This window comes from Mastomys coucha, unplaced genomic scaffold, assembly GCF_008632895.1.
Source record: "Mastomys coucha isolate ucsf_1 unplaced genomic scaffold, UCSF_Mcou_1 pScaffold5, whole genome shotgun sequence".
In the NCBI taxonomy this organism is placed as follows: domain Eukaryota; kingdom Metazoa; phylum Chordata; class Mammalia; order Rodentia; family Muridae; genus Mastomys; species Mastomys coucha.
This window is the reverse complement of record NW_022196911.1, coordinates 37,619,744-37,643,524: the sequence shown is the minus strand read 5'-3', so window position 1 is coordinate 37,643,524 and position 23,781 is coordinate 37,619,744. Positions and strand designations below refer to the sequence as shown.

The 23,781-nt window shown below is 37.1% G+C and overlaps 1 protein-coding gene across 2 annotated transcripts in view; it reads right to left on the bottom strand.

The window, feature by feature from the left end:
* Nucleotides 1-23,781, bottom strand: part of Gabrb2 (gamma-aminobutyric acid type A receptor beta2 subunit) — a 221,439-nt gene that overhangs the window by 133,284 nt on the left and 64,374 nt on the right. For both annotated transcript variants that reach the window (XM_031350745.1, XM_031350746.1), the window contains exon 5: nt 21,559-21,779. In XM_031350745.1, coding sequence (XP_031206605.1) covers nt 21,559-21,779 — 221 coding nt within the window. The remainder of the gene's footprint in view (nt 1-21,558; nt 21,780-23,781) is intronic.

Sequence of the window (23,781 nt, the reverse complement as noted above, 5' to 3'; positions counted from 1 at the left end):
CATGCCTGGTGGCCTAAGAGGTCAAAAGAGGTTGAGGATCCCCTGACACTGGAGTTAACACACTTGTTGTGAGTTACCATGTGGGTGTTAGGAATCAAACCCAGGTCCTCTGCAAGAGTAATGAGCTCTAAATGCTAGGCAAAATCTTCAGCACCAGTAGTGGTTAGTTTCAATGGTCAACATGACATGTATCAAATCACCTGCAAACAAGTCCCAGGGAGCCGTTATTTGGATTAGGTTAGCCTGTGATCATATATGTGGAGAAGTGAGGTGGTGTGTATACTGTGGGTGGAAGTGGATTCTCAACTGTGTAAGAATGAAAGAGTGAGCCGAGCACTACCGTGCGTGAGTGTGCATTCATCCATTGCTCTCTGCTCTGGACTATGGATGTGCCATGAGCTGCAACTTCATTTTCTGCTGATTTTCCTTTCCCACACTGGTAGCCTGTAACACAGGTTTATGAGACAAATAAATCTTTTCTTCCTTAAGTTGCTTAAATCAGAGTGCTTCATCACAGTGATAGGAAAGGAAACTAAGATACCAGGTGATCAGGTCAATAAATTCAGAACCATACAGAGCTCTCTCCACGTGGCTTCTCTGGTGTAATCAGCAGGCCACTGGCCACTGAGGTCAGAAGTCAGTTTACTCTTAAGTAAATGGACACTTTACAGAGATGAATAGGTGGCAAGAGACTTTACAACCCTGCACAAGCTTAGTTTGTTGTAGAAATTTAAATATCAGCCATGTATATCTTTGACCAACACTCTACTGCTAACCCCCAACCCATGTTGAAGCCCACTCTTGAATGTTCATATTCATTAATGCCTTGTAGTTAGTCTAAGAAAGTCTTCTCTCTTCTTAAAAGCAATGGAGGTGAGGGAATTTAGTTCAGTGTTAGAGTCTGTGTCAAGTGTTTCATACCTTACATAGATGCCCTATAAAAATGTACATATTTTAGAAAATCTATTAAATTCAGAAATTACAGATAATACAAGTGGAAAATCACCTCATAAGATACTAATGATTGCACTAAAACAGCAAAATGCCAAAACCCACATAAGTATCCCCAGAAAAGAGGTTGACAATATATATATATCACTACACAAAAATAATGCAGACCACGCACTCTTAAAAATGGTACTGCAGAAAAGGGTAAACGGAAGCTTACTTGTCATATAATATTAACTGGAGGAAGAAAATTACACAGTAGCAAAAATAATCAAAGTCTTCTGTGAAAAGCAATGCATATAAAAATCTGAAAGAATTCCTGTCTAGTACTCATGACAGACACTCTGAAGGTGTAACCATTAGTGAGTGCTTTCTTCTAGCAGTTCCACTTCTACGTTCTTTCCTTTTCTGGCTCCTGTGATGTTCACATATATTCTGGCAACTAGAAAATAACATAGCACTATGATGAAGAGGAAGGAAGAAGAGCGATAAAGACAGAGAAAAGGCAAGGGAGGAAGGAGAGAGGATGAAGGAAGAGAAGAAATGACAGGAGAAGGGATGGACAATGGGGAGAGAAAAGAAAGAGAAGGTAAAAAAGGAAAATTTATTTTAGTGTGTATAATATATTTTTAAATTAAGATATAATTATCTTTTCCCCTCTTCCATGTTCTTTCTCTAAACCTTCCCATGGTCCTCTCTCTAAGCCCTCATATTTCCCCATCTCCTTTGCTGACTGATGGCTGTCATTTTTGTTACTATTATTATTAATATATTACTAATAATATATTATGTTTATATTTATTTTATATCAATAATAGTCATCAATAATATGCTTCATCTCTCTATATATTAATGAAACATAAATTATTAATTATGTTTAGAAATGTCAACACTATTATTCATCAGAGAAATGCAAATTAGAAACTACTTTGAGAATTCATTTTGCTAGAGTCAGAATGGCCAAGATAAGCGATAATAGTTATAGCAGATTCTGGCCTGGGTGTGGAGAAATGGTAATATTTATTCATTGCTAATAGGAGTGTAAACTGGCACAACCACTGTGAAAATCAGTACAGATTTCCTTCAAAAATCTCAAAATTATATTTATCAGATGATCCAACTATGAAAGTTTAAGGCATATGTTTAAAAGATGATTTATTTTACAACAGAGATACTTGTTATTACATATTTTTTCTGCTCTCCTCATACTAGCTAGAAAATGAAAACATTCTATATATCCATCAACTGAAAAATAGATAATGAAATTGTGGCACTCTAACACAATAGAGGATTAAAAATTAACAAATAATTTTTCAGATACCCAGTGCTTCACATTCTTAAATATACATTTTATAGTGATAGCAAAAATTAAGTTACCAATATCATTATCCCATATGCTCTGGAGGTACAAAAATCATCATATGGGAATCTTCTCTATTGGAAGAATTCTCTATTGATGAATGACATTCCTTATATACAAAATAATGCCCTAAATTTAAAGTCATAAATATTTGCTTCAGTAACATGAACATTTAGCTACAAGATATTCATTCAAACAATGAATCTTCAAATATAAAAAAATTACTATTTGTCCATTAAAAAATTACGATTTGTCCATTACAGTAAGTAAAAATTTTACAAGAGGGTCAGGGTGAAGGAGAGAATTTGAAGTAGTTGCCAAAATGGTATGTGTTAATCAGACATGGGTCCAGTCTTTACTTCTACCTGTGGCTTTAGGAGAATTCTTAAATCTTTTTTGTTCCTTTTCCTCTAGCATAAAATGATCTATCCTTGCAAGTAAAAGTGCACAAAGCAATTCATACAGTGTGTAGCACATAAAAGATACTCATTAATTATGAACTAAATAAAAGACTGAAAAAGAAAATAATTGAATAAAAAAATAAACATGTAAAATACCATGAGCAAAAATCCATGTCTTGATAAATTTGGGAAGCATATTTACAGTGAGGATCTTGGGTTGATCTTACATAAAACAATCTGCTGGTCAGTGACCACATTATAATCCTACTATGTTATCTGCCATATGGACTTAAGACTAACAACACACGGAATCTCTAATTATTGGCACAGAAAGATGGAGAAAAGTGTGTATTCCTTGTACTGGCCAATATGCCTGCATTGTACACACAGCATCATGGTCCTGAAACAGCATAGGCCCCCATGGACAATATAACTACTTAGTGTTCATGACCTGGGTCATGAGGTAAAGAATGCTCAACATCTGACACTCATTCTGCTATCTTGTGCTTTTGTGTTCCCTGTTCATTTCACTCATCTTTTCTGATCTTGGTGTTTCCCTCAAGCCCTGTGACATACTTCACCATCTGTTTGTGCACATGGTGCTGTCCAGAAAAGTAAAGAGTCTAATGTCCCCATTTCTCTCTCTCTCTCTCTCTCTCTCTCTCTCTCTCTCTCTCTCTCTCTCTCTTTCTCTTTCTCTCTCTCTCTCGTCTATCTGTCTTCTCTAGTTGATTTTCAGCAGTACAAAAATAAATGAGGAATCAGAATCCCATGAAATTGAAGATGTCATGACCCCTTTATGTCCAATTTAAGGATTGTAGCAAAAGTTGTATTATTTAACATTCTGCTGCATACCACACTATCTACTACTGACATCCTCTGTGGTATGGCAGCAGATCCCTCCATCAAGTATTTGCAGTCAGCAAGTATGGAAAGGATCGATTGTGAATTTGTTTATGCATATTTTATACTTCGTTCTATCCATGCCTACAGAACATGAAATGCTGCAAGGATGAAATAGCATTCTGTAATTAAACAAGGTTGTCACTGAATGATGGCACACTGTTTTCTCAGAATTTTCAAACATTACAAAGGATGAAATTGAGCCAAGCAGCTCATTTATTCTGGGAGGAAGCCCAGAAGCCTGGGCATCAAACAAACACAATCACCAGAAAGAAAGGCACAGCAGAGCGCCAACATCTTCCTTGCACGAGATATCTGTGACTCTCTCAATAAACAGGCAAACTAAAACCAACCCAAGGACCCAAACTTCACTTGGAACCTGAATATGAATGCCCTTCAATTCACATTACTTGGAACATAGCCTCTTACAGTAAAATCTGTTTTCCTTCTGGCTAGAGTTAAGTAGGCACGCATGTCTGTTTTGATGATTTCTCTTTGATTTCCTCTCAGTCACAGCTGCCCCATCCTGGGTACTTCATAGTGAATCGACTTTCTGTTCCGAGTCAAATCTACTTATTTTTTTAAAAAGGGCCAACCATGGTGTCCATCTCATTGCTTTACCAGGGGTAAAGATTCGGTACTTAGGCATTATGGAGTTTAAGAAGGATCTACAAATGAATCCTTAGTTAATGGTATTAGTGAGGCACAGAAACATTCAGTATGTCCTTACAACTATCAGTCACAGAAAAGAACTAAGTTGAAACTGATTATCACATTATGAGCCTTTTTTACATTGATGCATTTAATTGTCCAAAGTGTGTGTGGAGGGTGGTGGAAGGGGTTGGGAGGTGGGAAAGCTACAAACCCTTACAACTGAATACAGAAACTTAATTTTTGGAAAAATATTGTTTGGAAAAAAATCTTTTACTTTTTCCACACATAGTAGTTTCTTTTCATGATCCCCTACTACCTGAGGGACAAGATAGTCTTGTCCCTGAGGTAAAAGATAGTCTTGGTCCCTGTTGAACTAAAGTCTCGAAATCCTGAAGGGATGTAGGAGCTTCAACTGGTTCCTGGACACCAGGCCCCTGTCTCTAGCTGCAGCTCTCCATAAAGTTGTGGCATTCCGTCATGTAAGGTAATCGCCCCATGCCTCTGCACAGGTAGAGGGGTCATGTAGGTTCAATGCAGATCTCCATTTTAATGAGGTACCTAAAGACCTGGAGGCTAGGCTTTCCTTCCCAGACATTCCTCCCTGCGAAAGGTATTTAACCTCAGACCTATCCTGAGAAGTAGGGTATGGTTTTACTCATCCACTTTCTGCCATGACAATAAATGCCTTAAAACCACGGACTGCCTCTTTTCATCAAGATCTGACCTGGGGTGCCATGGAGAGGCCTTCTCTTATAGAAATGGTGCCTAATCTCCTATAGAAGGCCTCTCTGCGCTCCAAGTCATGCCACCAAGCCCAGTACTCCCACCCCACAGAGCCACAGAGCCAAGGACTCCCTGGAGAGACCAGCAGAAGCACCCTCTTCTTTTCCCCCTCAGCCCTGGGCTAGATCCTGCCCGTGACCCCCCCTCCATTCTCAGCTCTTCCAGGGGCTCCCAGTGGCAATGGGTGCCTGAGAGCCTGAGAACCACCTGGCACTGGCCTCCTTGCAGGCTCTGGGACCCCTGAGCCAGCTCTGGCTGTCCTGCCCCTAAGACTGCACTTCCCCAACCTGAGTGGTGTCCAGCATCTTCCCTAAGCTCAACACCAGCCCTGTGACAGCACTGGGTAAGCATGATCAAGTCCCCACATCCTACCTCTCAGAGTGGCCAAGCCCTGTGGCACAACAGACAAGGGACCCTTAAACCTATGACCAGCTTTACTCCTATCATGTAGACAGAAAACAGAGAAGAGGACGTCTGAGTAATTTCAGACACACACACACACACACACACACACAAACACACACACACGGAGAGAGAGACACACACACGGCAGGGGGAGACAGAGAGAGAGAGAGAGAGAGAGAGAGAGAGAGAGAGAGAGAGAGAGAGAGAGAGAGAAAGAGAGAGAGAGAGACTGGAATAAAGGCAGGATAATCTAGATGGCAAAGATATACTCTATGCTCAGAAAACTGTATGATATCATGGTTTAGCAGTCACAAAATTTAGTCACACAGTATTTAATTGTTATGCATAGTATTTACCAAGCCCCACCACTCTTAAACTCAGCCCAAATGTATTTTTAAAGCGCTTTAAAAAAGATTTGATTAGAAAGTATTCTCTCGTTGGTTTACTTTATTATGGTGGAGATTGGTATTGGCTACCTAATTTCTACCTGTACAGCTCGCTACTTTGATATGTTTGTTTTATTGATAGAAAATATGTGACATAAAATTGTAGCCTTTTAAAGGAAACTAATATGCAGGCAATTTATATTTACATGTAAATTGAAATTGGGAAGCTGAACAATAGTAATAGCAGTTCTTGTTTTTGTTTTAAAACATTGCTGTAATATGATGGAGTACATACTGAATGAAGAATTCTGTCACTACTAATGTAGTCTATTATTCAATAAAAAGACATGCTCAACAATGTAAACAGGGAGGACAATAAAATTATCTTTCACCTCATAGCAGCATGATAATCTTTAATAATTGGGTTATAAGTCATCTCAACTTAATTTTGTATTTCTTTTCCTATCCCTTTTAAATGACACATAAATCACACATATATTATATTTGTAGTTGGGCACTGTGAGACACACACACGCTTGATGCTTGGGTGTTAAAATGGGGTGCTAAACAGAAATTATGCTCTCCTAGGGATGCTATTCTAGTAGGAATTATCTAATGAATGTAGTATTAAAATTATAAACCACTGTAGGAGCATTAAATACACAATGGCATGGAAGGGTGACTAGAAAAATTTGGACAATGTAGCTTTCCTTTCCTTTTCCCCTAAGCACATGTGGCTTCACTGTCTTCAGGGCAATAAGAATCTGTTGTTTCTAACCAGAACTCATCCAGAGAGCTTTCTTTTTCCCAATAATAACCTCTCTAAGTACGTTTCATCCTCTAAATTAGTATCCCACCTCTTCTCTCTAGACATTCATCATGGGATCCCTCTGGTCTTTTGTCTCCATTGAGTTCATCATAACTTGAAAGCCTCTATTCATTAGTCAACAAATAGTCCTAAGATTTTCCTCAGTACAAGAAGTGTCTGGAAATAGGTACTGTCTTTGGCTTACCATTCCTATACTAGCAACATCCACCTAGAGCTTACCAGAACTCCAACTGGATAAATGGATGAATATAGGAATGGAGTATTCAAGGATTTGCTTAAAGTTTTATGAAAATTAAATTTGTTTTTATTGTTTTCCAGCTTCCATTTTGAGCACTCCATAGACATTCCTTCAGTTTAGCCTATCAAACTCAAAAGGCACATTAACTTCTACTCATGAAAATCCTTAGTACTCCTTTACCTATTTCTTTTATTTACCAGTCCATGCACCAAATTATTTTTCTCTCCTAAATCCAGTTAAAGTATGAAGGATTAGGCTTTAGAGTCAAACAATGATTGAAGCTATTTCTAGTTTTGACAAATACAGTGCTTCTTTGAACAATTTACTGAATTTGTTTGAAGACCCTTCTCTCTAAAAATGAAATGATTTGTTGCTTCCAACCACACTGTTATCTATTTCAACTACCTATGTCTTTGAACATAAAGTCTACTTCTTACTATACCCCTCTTTATCTTTGTTATTTATTTTCTTCCCCTACTAATTTCCAGTATTTTGTAAGTGACCCATACTGTAGGGTTCATCTGTCTTTTTGTGTGCCCAATACTGGCATGTGGTGAGCACATAGCAGTATTCAATCATTTATTTCCTTCTTGCCATATTTTATTCCCACCTTATCAGTGTGGACTACAACATAATAATTCAAAGTAAGATATTTGCAGAAATGCTAATAGTAACAATTATCTTTAAAATTAACTTACTACCTGCCAGACAACTTGTTAAATGCTTTACATCTACTTGTTCATTTAACTGCCTCAATAATAGTTCAGAGTAAGAATGATTAAATACCATTTTACTGATAAGAAAACTGAAGCTCAGAAGATGGAGGACAACATGTCTATGACTCTGAGTGGCCTTGAAACAAGGCAATTAGAGTCCAAACCCATACTCTGAGCATTGCAATATGGCTGTTCCAATGGATCTTTGTTAATAGCCAGACACCTCCTAGTGCTTTGACATCTGTAGAATCTTTGTTCTTTGTCTTGTTTGGTTTCCCTTAGCTGTCAGCCTATTATAGCTCCTACAATATAAAGTCCTAATTATTTCCACCATTACAGCCAGTGGGAACAATCCAACTCGGGATTAGTATCTCCCTCTAAAGATTTATAGCCATTTAGCATTGCACTGCCTTTTTATTCTGTCCATAAGAATACACATAATGAGCTCCTTCTGCAAAGTAAAACAGCTTGAGCATTTCATGTTATGGGGAATGAGATTTGAGTCATTAACCTTTTACACTGGTTTAGTTTCTAAGGAGAAGGCTTGCTTTATTTGTGGCCTCCAAAATAAAGCAGTACAGAGTGGCTAAACCTCTTCCCTATCAGATTAACAAAATGACTGAGTAAAATATTTTCTTAAAGTCTTTAAATAATTTTCTAGAGATAATTTACAAAAATTAGATCATTTTTAATTTTCTTCCTTCTTCTCCCAAGAAGAAATAAGGCTGAAACCAATATCACTATTCAGTCCATAAAATTAATAGTTATCCCATTGTTCTTTTGGATCTTGCCCAATAGCCTGGTCCATGAGGAATCTGCCTAGTTACCCATATATTAGAGGCATATATTAGAGGCTGTGATAGACGCTGAACAAATTACCTCCGCATCCATTGTAATGTTGATACTAAAGTTACTAGTGAGAATCCCAAACCCATAATCATGGATAGGTAGGATTAACATAGTGAAGATGGCTGTCTTACTAAAAGCAATCTAGTGATTCAATGCAATCACTGTCAAAATTCCAACACAATTTTTATAGACTTTGAAAGAATAATTCTCAACTTCATATGGAAAAACAAAAAACCCAGGAAAGCCAAAACAATCCTGAACAATACAGTTAACTTCAGGAGGAATCACCGTCCTTGACCTTAAGCTGTACTACAGAGCATTAGTGATGAAAACTGCATGCTATTGGTATAGAAACAGATACTTTGATCAATGGAATTGAATCAAAGACCCAAAAATAAACCCACACACCTATGGACACATGATTTTTGATGAAGAAGCCAATACCATACAATGGAAAAATGAAAGAATTTTCATGTAACGGTATTGGACTAACTTTATGTCTACATGTAAACGAATGGCTATGGATCCATACTTACCACCTTGCACAAAACTCAAGTCCAAGTGGATCAAGGACCTCAACAAAAAACTTAATATACTAAATTCCATAGAAGAGAAGGTGGAAATACGCTTGAACACATTGGTACAGAAGTCAATTTCCTGAACAGAACACCAATGGCTCAGACTCTAAGACCAACAGTCTTTAAGTGGAACCTCAGGAAACTGCAAAGCTTCTGTAAGGCAACAGATACTGTCAATAGGACAAAATAGTCAGCCTACAGATTGAGAAAAGATCTTCAACAGCCCTATATCTGACAGAGGGCTAGTATCCAAAATTTACAAATAGCTCAAGTAGACACTAATAGCTGAAATAACCCAATTAAAGATGAGGGACAGAACTAAACAGAATTCTCAACAGAGGAATCTTGAATGGCTACTAACCACTTAAAGAAATGTTCAAAGTCCTTAGTTATCATGGAAATGCAAATCAAACCATATTTGCAGTTCCATCCTATATCCATCAGAACAGCTAAGTTCAAAAACTCAAAATAGACCACATTCTGGCAAGGATGTGGAGCAAGAGGAAAACCTCTTCATTGCTAGTGGGAGTGCTAACTTGTACAACCACTTTGGATATCACTTTGGTAGTTTCTTAGTAAACTGAGAATAGTTCTACCTCAAGACCTGGCTCTACCACTCCTGGGAATATACCCAAAAGATGCTCCAACATCTTACAAAAACACTTGCTCAATTGTGTTCATAGCAGCTTTTTTCATAATAGCCAGAAACTGGAAACAACCTAGAAGTTTCTCAACTGAAGAATGGATAAAGAAAATGTGGCACATCTACACAATGGAATACTATTCAGCAATTAAAAGCAAAGGCATCATGAGTTTTGCAAGGAAATGAATGTAACTTGAGAATATCATCCTGAGAGAGGTAACCAAAAGGATATGCATGGTCTTTACTCACTTAGAAGTGGAGATTATCCAAAAACTACAAGTACCATGTTATACTCAAAAGACACAAAGAAGCTAAACAAGAAGGAAGGCTCAAGTGAGTAAGCTTGAATCTCACTTATAAAGGGAAATAAAATAGTCATAAGAGGCAGATGGAGAGAAGGAACTGGGAAGGAAGTGTGATGGGGAGAAGAATGGTGGTTCAGTATCAGGTATGTGGAAGGACAAGACAGATGTCTAGATGGCCATAAAAATGAATGGAAATCTGTAACTGATGGGAGTGAGGAGATTGGGGCATCTCTAGGATGAGGCAGAGACCTGGTGTGAGGGAGGTGTCCAAGAGTTGTTGGGGGTGATCTTATCTGTAACTCACTACATTGGGGAATATGGAACCTGAAGAGGTCACCTCCTATAGCCAGGCAGAAACTACAGTGGAACAATAGAGATGCCAACCCACCCACAAATCATTCAACCTAAAAGTTATCTTGTCTACAAGAAATGCAGGCATGGGGAATGGAGCAGAAATTGAGGAAATGGTCACCAATAACCAGCCCAACTTGTAACCAATCCCATGGGTAAACACCAATCGTTAACACTATTAATGCTATTCTGTTATGCTTGTAGACAGGAGCAAGTTATACTCTGAGAGGTTCCACCCAACAGCAGACTCAGACAGATAAAGACACCCACAACCAAACAGTGGATGGAGCTTGAGGACTCTTATAACAGAATAGGAGGAAGGATTGAGACTTCCAGCGGTGATAGGAACTCCACAGAGAGGCCAATAGAGTCAACTAACCCGGACCCTTGGGGCTCTCAGAGTCTGAACCACCAACCAAAAAATATACACGGGCTGGATCTAGGCCTCCCTGCACATATGTAACAGTTGTGCAGTTTGGGCTTCATGTGAGTTCTGAACAACTGGAGCAGGTGCTATCCCAAAAGCTGTTGCCTGTATGTGGGATACGTTCTTCTACCTAGGTTGCCTTGTATGCCTCTCCTAAGTAGGAGAGGAAGCACCTAGCCTCATAGAGACTTGAAGTATGTGTGTGGGAGATACCCATGAGAGAGGCCCACCTGCTCAGAGAAGAAGGGGTGGGGTTATGAGAAAAGGATTCTGGGAGGGAGTGACCTGGAGGGGGATGTAACATGAATAAGTATAAAATAAAATAAAATTTACAAAAGAATAGGGGCTCTCTAATGTAGTAGCAACAATCTTTAATGTCCACTGGGAGATATATTGCTTAAAATGAGGCAGAATAAGATAAATTTTGAACATCTTTTCACACGTATGACATTCTACTGACCAAGAGGGTTCATAATGAAGAAATGAAGGGCATGGGAGTTCTACTACTGAATTTTTGGAGAGAACATTGACCCACTATAGTACAGAAATGTATAATGTGAGCCATAGATATTTTTACAGTCCTATTTATATATTAGTAATGCATTTCAATGCATTTCCTCTTTAGCTGATCAATGATGCTATCATGTTCATTCTTTGGGCTTCTAGTACAAGAGGCTTGCCATTTGGTGTGAGCTGCCAAGAATTTGCCAGGCTCTGATCATTCCTCTTTCCTGCAAGTTTCACTTTCACATCTCTGCTTTGTATCAGAGACAAAGTTTGACACTGTAAACATTCATAACCAGCCTTCTTTCCACTGACGTCAGTGGGTTTAATGGTATCTAGGGATAAATGTACGTGGTAGTAAAGGTGACTTACTAACCACTAGGATATGATAAAGCCAGAAAGATTTAGAGAAAAGCAAGGTAGCTAACTAGACTTGCCTTTCCCTTTCAACTCTTTTTTTTTTCTATTTAAAATGTCAGTAAAATGTTATAATAATTTGAGTCCACATGCCATCTCTTCTCGGTCTTCAGAGTTCTGTGATTCCATTCTATTCTTGATTTGGATCTGAATTATTTGGCAATGTTAATGAAACATTGTGAGTCTAAGTCATCCAAGGAGAACAGGCAGCAACTAAAACAGCCACAGAATAGAGAACAACCCTTGAATCGGAAGTTCGGTGTTTGGGGATATATTGTGCTTTCCTAACTAGCAACTTTCTCCATAAGAGCAGGCAACTTGTTCTCTTTTAATATCTGATTTTAAAAAGAAGCTGTCTTAGTTAGGGTACTATTGCTATGAGGGGACACCGCATCCAAGTAAACTTTTAAGCTAAAGTGTTTAACTGGGGGGGGGTTGCTTAAAGTTTTTAGAGGGTCTGTCCATTGTTGTCATGGTGTAGACCATGGCAGCAGACACACTTCCTCCAACAAGGCCATACATGCCTCTTAATTCTGCCCAAATAGTTCTACCATTTGGGAGCCAAGTATTCAAATATATGAGCCTATGGGGGCCCTTCTCATTCAAACCACCACAGAAAGTGAACTCACAGCTGCTACAAATTACTTCTAAATACATCGACCTTTAATCTACGTAATTTTATTTTATATGAAAATGAAGAAGTATCTTACTTTAAAAAATTAAGCACAGTTCTTTAAAAGCTGCATCTAAACTGCCCTATGGATTTCATTTTTCCCATGAAGCAGAGGTAAATTAAGAATAAATTAAGAAACAAATTAAAATAGAGACTCTTTAAACAGCAACAATTTTAAGACTAAAACCCTCTAAAAACTATTTTCCTGTTTCGAGGCCTGAGACTGTATGATCAGTTCTCCGACTCTAGCCAAGAAGACTAATATTCTTAGTAAAATCTTTTTGTTCAGCCTGACAAAATACAATTACTCAATATCTGTGTGAAAATTAATTAAACCAATTAGGAAACCTAAGCTAAAATTGATATATTAATGTTTAATAGACCACATTTCTATGTGTGATAACTATCTTGTGCTACACTGGAGAGAGAAGATGGAATTAATAAATCCCCACTAGCCTATACTCATTAAAGACTAACATCATTTTTTGCCATTTTCCAAATGATTGAGCCTACAAAGCAGGGGTGAGTGTAGAATTATTGTTTCTGGTACCTGTTAGATCTTTCTTTAAGAATGTAAACCTTAATTACAAGTGACAATTTTCTTTATCTAATATTACTTATGGCAGATATATAGACAAATGTTGTCAAGCTGACTCCTATGTCTACATACACACAAATAGAGACTGGGCAAACATAGGTATCATTAGATGGGCTAGCTACTCCTCAAAACAAGAAGGCCATTCTTTATGTAAAACTGACTCTAAAACAAAACAAAATAAAACAAAACAAAAACCACCACAATGAATGGGCCTCAGTAAGTATTCTGAGTGATTTCTTTACCAAGTGAGCCTGTAGATTCCAACAATACAGCTACATGATCCTAAATTGTATTTCAAGCAGCCTTTCAAGTTTCTCATTAAAGTACTAAACAAATTTCAGAGAATGTCCTATATTTTATAGAAACATCCTCATATTTCACCTTTCAATCAAACCCACAAACCATTATCTTATCTTGTATAAGAAATACACATTAAACATCTTTAGTGGATATAAAATGAATTTCAGAAGCACTTGATTCACATAAACCATGCTTATCATTGTGAATTGTTAAGAAACAGATCCCCATGTCAGATGTTTAACAATAATCTGTTTCTACGAAAAACTATGTATATACTTTTCTAAAATGAAAACAGGTGAAAATACAGAGCAAATGGTCATTTCATTTTCTTAAATATATTTGCTAAATATTAAAAAATAAAGGTAAAATTTCATAATTTAAAAAATGTTTTCCTACTTTTATTGTTAAAGAGTTTTTAATATGATAGCATTCTTATAGGTAATGGTAATGAATTGGCATTAATTTCAATGCTGATGGTAAGATTTCAAGAAAATGTAAGTTGTTACAAAGATATGTTGCTTGTTGATAGCATTTGTTGACTCCTTTGTGAATCAGAATGTGATGCTTTTGTTCGTGCTTTAAAATTAATTCATTGGAAGAGTTTATTTTTCAAAGACAAGTGATATCCTTGGTAGAGCTCAGATATCTTGAACATTGCTGTAAGCAAATGAGGTATTTCTTAGAAGTACAGATGGCATGCATAAGCAAAATTATAGGACTACAGGCATTGGGGAACTAGAATAAGCATTTAGCAAACATTTCAATAAATGATTGAGTTAGTCATCAATTTTCAATTTTCAGACTAGAATGCTGACTGGCCTTCAATTAATTATTCATTAGTCTTTGAAATGTACTAAATATGCTATTTTGAAAAAGTTAGAATATAATTTATATGTATGTAACATTACTTTTATTTTATTATTTTATTTTTTATTGGTTATTTTATTTATTTACATTTCAAATGTTATTCCCCTTCCCATTTTCCATTCTGCAAAGCCTCCATCCCCTCCCCCTTCCCCTTGCTTCTATGAGTGATTCCCCACCCACCCACCCTCTCCTGTCTCACTGCCCAAACATTTCCTTATTCTACGGTATTGAGCTTCCACAGGACAAAAGGCCTTCCCTCCCATTGATACCAGATAAGGCATTCCTCTGCAACATATGTGGCTGGAGCCATGGGTGCTTCCATATGTACTCTTTGGTTGGTGGTTTAGTCCCTAGGAGCTCTGGGGGATCTGGTTGGTTGATTTTGTTGTTCTTCCTATGGGGTTGCAAACCCTATCAGCTCCTTCAGACCTTTCCCTAACTCCTACATTGGGGTTCCATTATACTACTGATGCCATCATTGCAATAATTTAAATACCTGAAAGGCTCACTCAATACTACTCTATGACAGTTCACTCAAATGTCGTGGAGAAGGGTCTCTCCTTTCCTGCCAAGACGGGGTAAGATGCTGTGGTTTGTCCATGCTCTTTTTTTATGCCACAGACACTCAGCTCAAAGTCTCTGATTTGCAAAGTTCACTGGTCATTGTCTTGATTTATAAAACTGTCTGGCTCTCAGATTTCTTCCTGAGGTTGAATGATTTCCTTTCAGTTTTCATTATTCACACTGAGACTTTACCATTACTGACATTTTTTCATGGACTCTGTCTGTGTCCAAAGAGTACACACACCACCACCACCATCATCTTCATCATCATTACCATCCTAGAACATCCTATAACTCCTATAAACACTGGAATTGGGATCTCAAGGTGAATTCCATAGAAGACTCATGTCTGATGTTTCTCAGGGCTTTACTCCATCATACAAAAAAGTCTCTATCTACCAATCTACTAAAAGCAATTTCCATTTAGCTTTTCTTCTCTCCCAATCTTTCTAGGTTCTTTCTGAGCTTTCCTAAGTATTATTTTCACCACAAAACCAGTACACAAAAGATGGGACAGAAGAATAAAGAGTAGTATTTCTGCATTAAGATAAATAGCTATTTAAATTTCTATAGGTTCCTTTGTTTTTTCTTCATATAATATGGACAAGATAACAGGACTTAAGTAGTATTAAATAAGTAAGTATATATATAGTCTGTCATACTACATGATAAAGCTTTTTGTCTTAGATACTTACAATAATATTCTAAGTATTGTCCTCACATTGATTCCAAATAAAGTTCTTACCGTACTATGAGCAATGGAAAATAACAGGATTGGCAATAGGAGGAGAGGCTAAGCATTTATATTCACTACTTACAATGGTCATTTTAACTAAATTTATTTCACTATTGCAAAAAAGATTCCTGAAGATAAGAATAGAGTATCAGGCATGTGCTAGTTTTCAGCAGAAACTGTTCTATTTTTCCTAAAATTTGCAAGGACTATATAAAAATGTATTTTAAAATCTTTCTATTAATTTCATCAGCTGATTAATATTGCAACTGAAAGAACAATCAAACTTAATGAGCCTGCTTTGCACAGAAGTGCTAATTTTATGAATATCACAGGTGTTCAAAAATTGTTTATTGTGTCAAGAGCCTTTGTTGAAAGTGAAGAAGGAAGAATGATTTTCTCCTATCAGTTGTAGAGGCTGCCCTGTTAGCATCCATCTCAGAGATGTTATATACCCCAAACCATTTGCCTCTAGGTCAGTGGTTTTCAACCTCCCTAATGCTGCAACTATTTAACACAGTTCTGTAGTGACTCCCAACCATGAAATTATTTTGTTGCTATTTCATAACTGTAAGTTTGTTATTGTCAAGAGTCATGATGTAAATACCTAATATTCAGGATGTTTGATATGTGACACCTGGGAATTGGTTGTTTGACACAAAAGTGTCCTGACGCACAGGCTGAGATCCTCTGCTCTAGGTGCATAAGGGGCAAGTATCACAGAGAACAGGCCTTGAGCAAGAGTGAGGTTGAGATGTGTCCAAACACCAAAACTCTCATCTTGAGACTGGCAAGAGTAAGGATTGCTTCCTCCCTGTTCTGGGCACACTTTGGCCAAACCTGTGGTCATCCGGCACACCCAGCACAGTAAGGAGTCCCAAGAACTGATGCATCTGCCAAGTGTATCCAAGAACTGATACATCTGCCATGTATATCCACCTCCCTGACTGTTGTGACTGGTCACAGGTACATAAAGGGATTTCCAAACCATCAGTTTCTGAGGTATACATCTCCACCCTGCCTGTTTGTGGTCCTAACAGGTAAGTATCCCCTCCATCCACATTGCCTCTCATGCATTCTTCCATTGTTCTATTAGCATCAAGCCTAAGCACATCAAAGAGCTATAGTCTCCTGGCTCTAGGGCATAATTTCACACTCGGGGAACTCACTGAAGCTAGACAAGGGAAAGACTAATAAAGCCTTTGGAGAAGGAGCCACTACTCCTGCCTTATTCCCTGCCCCAAGTGTACTTCTCTTCCAGGAACACCATAAGGAACCAGACATGACCCATCTACATCTGTCACACATGCATAACACTCTTCAAACATTATTGTTTGTGAATTTAGAGGTCAAAGGATTCCTAGCGTCTATCATTCTCCCAAAATGCTTTATGAAACCAGGCTCACAAGATTAGTGGACATGTGAAACTGCTGTCCCAGAATAACTCCTTGCAACAGTACACTGACTCTGGTTTATGAAGTCAGAGATCATCATGATCCTACCCTCAACAAAGCCATGATCATTTTCACTTACCTCATCCATGATCAATACAAGTTCCTCCAGAACTGAACATTAAGCAATGCTGAGTACAGTCAAGACTTATGTAGCACAGTGGATGTTAAACATCACTCACTCAGTCAACTGCACTGTGACAAAAAGTCTCAACTCACTCCATCTTGACAAATTCCAACATATAAACACCAGTGACAAGAAGAACCAAAATAAAATGTGTCCTAAAAAAATTAACAATTACACAGAGATGGCTGCCAATGAGAGTGACTTAGACAAAATTCTAGACAAAGAATTCAAAATACAAATATGTTCAAAAATTTGAAAGAGGACACAAATAAATTCATGAATGAATTGAAAGAGGAGGCAAATAATCTCTGGAGTCAATTCCAAGAAAACACAATCAGCTGCATAAATTAAGAAAATCAATTCAGGATTGAAAAATAGAACTCATTAAAGATCTTGAAATACTGACTAAAACTCAAATGGAAATGAATTAGAAATAAAAAAAAATCAGTAAGTCAAATAAAAATCTCATTGGGAAGCTTCAACAGTAAATAAATCTTAAAGTAGGCAAAACATCAGAGTGTGAGGACAATATAAAAGAATTCAAGCATTTAATTGAAGTCAATGACTTTTAAAAAATATGAATGGACTCAAAAGATCTATAGGACAATATGAAAATATAAAAGTTTGAATTATGGACACAAAATAAGGAGAAGAATTCTATGTTAATCGTGTAGGCAGTATTTTTAATTAAATCAGAAGAGAAAATTTCCCAGTCGCTGAATGAGATGCCCATTCAGGCCTAAGAGGTATAGATAACATCAAGTGGATAGGACTAGAGAAGAAACACCCATGTAATCTTATACTACACAGAACAAGTAAAGGATACTGGAAACTTCAAGAGAGAAGGCTTAAGCCACATATAAAGGCAGCTCCATCATAATAATATTTGGCTTCTCAATGGAAACACTTAAAACTAGAAGCACTTGGAGAAACAGATGTGCTTCAAGTCCTGAGACTTGTGTCCAAGTTTTCTATACCCAGGAAATATATCTATCTTAATACCAATAAACAAAAGAAATTGATAAACATTCTGATGCAGAAGCAAGAGAAAACCTGTATGTATGTAAATGTATGATTATTATGTATATATCTGTATGATATGTGTATTTCTGTGTTTTAAGGTGGCTGACTGTCCCATGGCATGAATCGGAGGTCACAATAAAACTCTAGGCATGTCTTCACCTTCTGCTTTGCACAAGGCAGGGGCTTCATGTTTACTGCTTCAAAAACCAGACTATTTGGCCTCAGCATTTGAGTTATTCTCCTGTCTCTATGTACTATCTACCTACATAAGCTCTGTATTACAGACAATACTATGCCCGACTTTGGGTTCCTCATTCTTACATGGGAAACATGGTACTTTCTTTTACCTACCCATCAGTTTTATTTTTTATTTCCTAAACAGTCAGCACACATACTTCTAATTTACTTGTAACCACTTTTTGATAGCATCCAGTCTGGTGTCCCAGCTTTCTATCAGGTGTATTACAAAATCCATTTTTACTTTGTCCTATTCCATGAATGATTCTAATGATTCTAACCAATCCAATGAGAATCTTCCACAACTCTTTGCAATTTCATCCATAAAGTATTTCAGAAAGTCATTAATTGCAGCGTCAATGAACGTTATTTCATCAACAGTAGTAAAGTATTCCCATGACTGGACAGTCTCCAGATTAACTTAATCAAGCACCAGGAAAATATTTATTCCTTGCCCATGTTACCCATGCTCTGAAATTGAAATTTAGGAGTTGTATTAGAAGTAAATATATAGCTTGTACATAATCATTTATATAGCAGACATGGAGGAAACCCAAATGCACTGAGTATTATTAATAAGACATTAGCTTATCCTCTTCCAGGTATTTTTTTTTATTTTGGTCAAAGGAAATAGTAAAAACCATGCAAAGAAAAGGCCGCTATAATTTGATATAATCTGTCTGTGCTTCTCAATGACCTGATAGATTATTCACCATGTGCATGCTGTTTCCTTATGAAATTCACTGCTGATGAGATGCCAAATCAGACTCTATTTTAGAGAACCTGACCAAAGTTTGACCCAACAGGCAGGTACCTAGCATTAATTTTCAAGTTGCCCTCCAAGCAAAACCTGCCTAGTTTCAGTCTCGAGGATAGTCCCCAACAAGACTAGGATTTCCAGGTTATACCCTCAATAAGACCAGTGTCTCAGGTTATTTCCCCAACAAACCTGCACCCCCAGGTTACAAGCCCACTTACTACCTAATGACCACCAATGCAGAGGGGAGTAGAAATTAAGTTTGTGATATGACTCTCAGCACCAGCCAATTATGTTAAAGGCCACACACAGTAACTTTCCAGTTAGATTCTTACATATGAATTTCCTGCTTACTGCTTACTATAAAGCCTGCCCCAATAGACATTCCACCACCACCAAAACTGTCCTGCATGACAGCAGTGCACTGGGGTGGGGGACACCCGAGCTAGCTCGAACAGAATAAAGACCCTGCTGTGAGTTACATGAGATTGACTCCAGTGTATGTTTGGGGATCACTAACATTTCCCTGGCACAACACTACAATGCTGTACAGTACCGAATTCAACTGTCCTTCATATGTCCTTTCATACATCCTTTGCATTTATGAATTTGAGCTTTCTGGGCATCATCCCCTAGGAGAGCTAGGTTTCACTGCAAGTAAACAGTGGTTGTAGTACATTTTCCTCTTTAATCAATTCTCTTCAATTTTTTGAGAATCAGAGCTGAAGCCTTGTCACAAGTGTATCCTCTCTGGGACATGTCTTAGTCAAACCAATCCCTAAACCTTTATAAGTCCCTGTCACTTTCAGTGCAAGGGTTGTTAGCACTCTTGGTACCCCTTGATGAAGTCATCATAGAGGCTCAATGTTTCTTATACAACACACAAGACATTCTTGTCAGATGGGTTATATTTTCTGTTCATGTTCCCATCCACACCTGGGATGCATGACTTATTTTAACTGATTCTTATCACTTATTGTGGCCATAACTTTTGCAGCCTTAGGTTTGACAATAAACCAGTAAGAATTTATTTTTCCTGTTTCACAATTTCATGAACAAAGATTTAGTATTACTTTAGATGTTAACAACTTTAGCATATTTTTTTATGAAGTCATATAAAAATTTACCTGTTCACTAAACATGATATCTCTACAGCTCCTTCCTGATCTATATAAATTGCCAGCCCCAATATTCCTGTACTTCAGGGCTGTTAAGGAGATATCATTTGAAATGTAAGTAAAGAAAATATCTAATAAAAAAAGCAAACGCACACACACAATCAAAAACTTGGATTTAAAAAAAAAAAAGGTTATTTAAACACAGCTACTGTAATTTCACAACAGCTACCCTGAGAGTTAAGATGGCTATAAAGGCAACATGGGTGTGTTCCCCAGATAGGACAGAATATCTCAGCAAGTAACACTTTATGATGCTAGTCATAATGCTGCATAACTTAAAACCCATCTTTCAGTTTTGCTAATTTCTATCCAGTATGTTCAGGCCACAGCTGTTGGGGGTAACACAAACCAAGAAATGTAAAATGGAGTTAGGTTGTGGAGGTGGTAACTATATAATATGTAGAAAACACTTAGCTTGGCATTTAACCCCTGAGAAGAATCCAACTGATGGATATCACCATTGCCACCATCACCATTATTATCCCAGGATAGCCACATGCTTAAACAAAATATCAGATTGGAGAAAATGGAAAAGTCTGACATTTAGAATGGTTTCCATATGTCATGCAAAGAAAATGTTCACACTGTAATATTTTTAGAATAAAAAATATTTCATGCAAAATAATCGATCAGAGGTATTTGAAAATACTGACCACCTAGAGTGGTTTCCTTCTACCATGTGAATAAAAATGTTTGCATTGAAATCATTTCAGAATAAAAGTGTATTTTCATATTTTTCAAGAGCTCCATCCATTAGTTTTAATTGAAGTTAAACTAGCTTTCTTTACAAAATATTCCCATCCAAATAGCCTGGTTTTGCAAAGCTTTTCTGAAAGTAAACTTAAAAGTGTAAATTAATCATTAATAAACATGAGATGAGTATTTATTTGCAAGTCAGATTGCTGCTTGGAGGACAAGAGGGCATGATATTCCTCTCTGTCACTAGAGGATGATGACCCAGTTCAGCAGCTCAGGAGCATCTGCCATTTCCAACCAATCGTTTGACCGTCAGGGTTTTCTGTTTTCCAATTTTCAAGAAATCCTGTGCTTCAGCTATTTTGATATTCTTTATCCCTATTCCTTAAAGAAAGCGGCTTTAGCATCAGCAGCTGATACTGGGAGGTAATTCAGAAGAAGTAAGACACAACAGCAACTTAGTCTTAGCTGGAGCTAAGTCCTTTGTACACATGGAGTTCTAAGCTCTCAGATATTTTCCTGATAGTAGATTTAACTAATTTTTTTTAGTAGAACTGCAGATGGAATAAAGAAAATAGCACAATATATCCACTGACAACAGGCCTTTGAATTTTCTGTTTCCAGGAAAAGTTAAATTTTAAGATCCATAGTACATACCTGAGGCCATACAGGACTGTACCATCTGGATGCAGTCGAATCATACGGTTTTTGACAGTAACTCCATGTACAAATGATTTCTTATCATTCAGAAAGTAGGTGTCAGGCACCCAGAGCTGGTCTGCCACTCGATTGTCCAAAGTCAAGTTTAAAGGGATTACATTGTAGGACAGCCTCTTATCTCTCCAGGCTTGCTGAAAATACATGGTCAAGGTATAGTCCTGCGGATGTGAGAAGAAATATAATTATTTTGTATGACCACAGACTCCTGGAATGCATTCACTGATTTAACTCATTCTTTGAAAACATTCAGTCTACACAAAATTTGTTATATGTTGCAGGAAGATAGATATCAATTAAGTAACTTAATTTTTCTGTTGTTTTACAAAGCAGTATGCAAAAAGTTTTTTTAGGTAAGATATAAATACAAGTATAAAAGGATAGACATGTGTTTTCTTCAGTATTGAAATAATTAGCATATCAAATCTAGGATTTCATGCATTGATTCATTCAACAAATGTTTAATTTGTTCCTGGTATGTGGCTGGCAGTGCTGAGGCATAGATCAAAAGCCTGCTCTAAGGGAATTTATAAACAAAACATAGATAAATGAAAAGAATGACAATGTTGTAGTCCACAAAGAAGATATAGCAAGTTTAAAAACATTTATCTGGGATGGTGTAGAGGAAAACCTCTCTAAGGAGCTGAGATGGTGCAGAGACAGAAAAGCCAAACCATTGACTCTTAGAAAAGGATTCTGAGCATAGGAGAGTCTACAATAATCCTAATATTTGAGTGGAATTGTCCTGTTTAGTGAACAGATGAAATGTATTCTCATATGACAGAGGGAGCACATAGGGAGAATAAGAACAGAACAATCCCATGAAATTTCTCATTCACAAGAGGATGGGTATTAATGATGTCCAGCTACAAAATGGCAACAAATGTTGAATATGGAGAAAGAGGAACAGACATTGTACTTTTGGGGAAAATGTGAACTATTTCAGCCACTGTAGATATCAGTACAGAGGTTTTTCAAAAATCTAAAAATATAGTTACCAAATAGCTCAGCTGTCCAATTTGTAGTCATACCAGAAAAACTCAAAGTCCTACCACAGAAATACCCCTACATTGATCTATCTATCTATCTATCTATCTATCTATCTATCTATCTATCTATCTATCTATCTATCTATCTATCTATATTTGTATTATCTGCAATTGCTATGAAATTAAACTAGCCTAGATAAAAATAACTGAATGAATGAGAAAATGTTATGCATATAAGTAGACAGAGTTTGTAGCCAACAAGGGAAAAAAGATCCAGTACTTGTGGGAAAAAAATGATAGAACTAAAGATCATTATGTTAACAAAGAGAAGCCAGATGTTAAGAGACAAATTCTTCATTCTTTCTTTCATACATGGATCTTTTACACACACACACACACACACACACACACACACACACACACACACACACATACACACAACTGGAAATGGATCCAAGGAAAACTGAGTCATTATAAGGAGGAAGAAGGCCAACAAATGGTCTAAGAGGATGGGAAATGGAAGTGAGTCTAGAGAAATGAGCTGGTTATCAGGTATACACTTACAGCACTTTTCCTTGCCTGAGTTGATTAAGTATAAACAGAGCTCTTAATATATGCCTAATACAATCAGAACTATTATGGAAATTAAGTAAATAATGCAAATGCAATTTGTAAACCACATAAAGCAATATATTATGAATAAAGCATTAACATATATATCGTGACATGCTTGATCCATTAGAAGCCTATGGGCACAAAGGAATTGCTCTCTCCCCTTCATTTGAATGACTTAACCGGAGGACCAAGTACTCATTTAAAAAAAGATAATTACAAATCTATTTTAAAATTAATTCACAATGACCTACTTGAGGGCTTTAAAAAAATGAGAGTCATGTCTTAATCATTCCAGCATCCCGAGAAGTTAGATCAGCACCAGGGCACAAACAGTGAATGAGTGAATGGACTGCAAATTGTGCCTCTGGGATTTATGCCCAGAGATGGATAATTCTGTATATAAGAAATGCTATTCGATCATCACAATGCCTGAGTTTTTCCAAACTTGGTCGGGATTTATGTATGCTAATTCAGTGCTTCACATGATATATGCTATGAACACTTATAAGAAAATTATAAGCATATCACGTACACGAAAAGTTTAAATATGTCTCTGGTT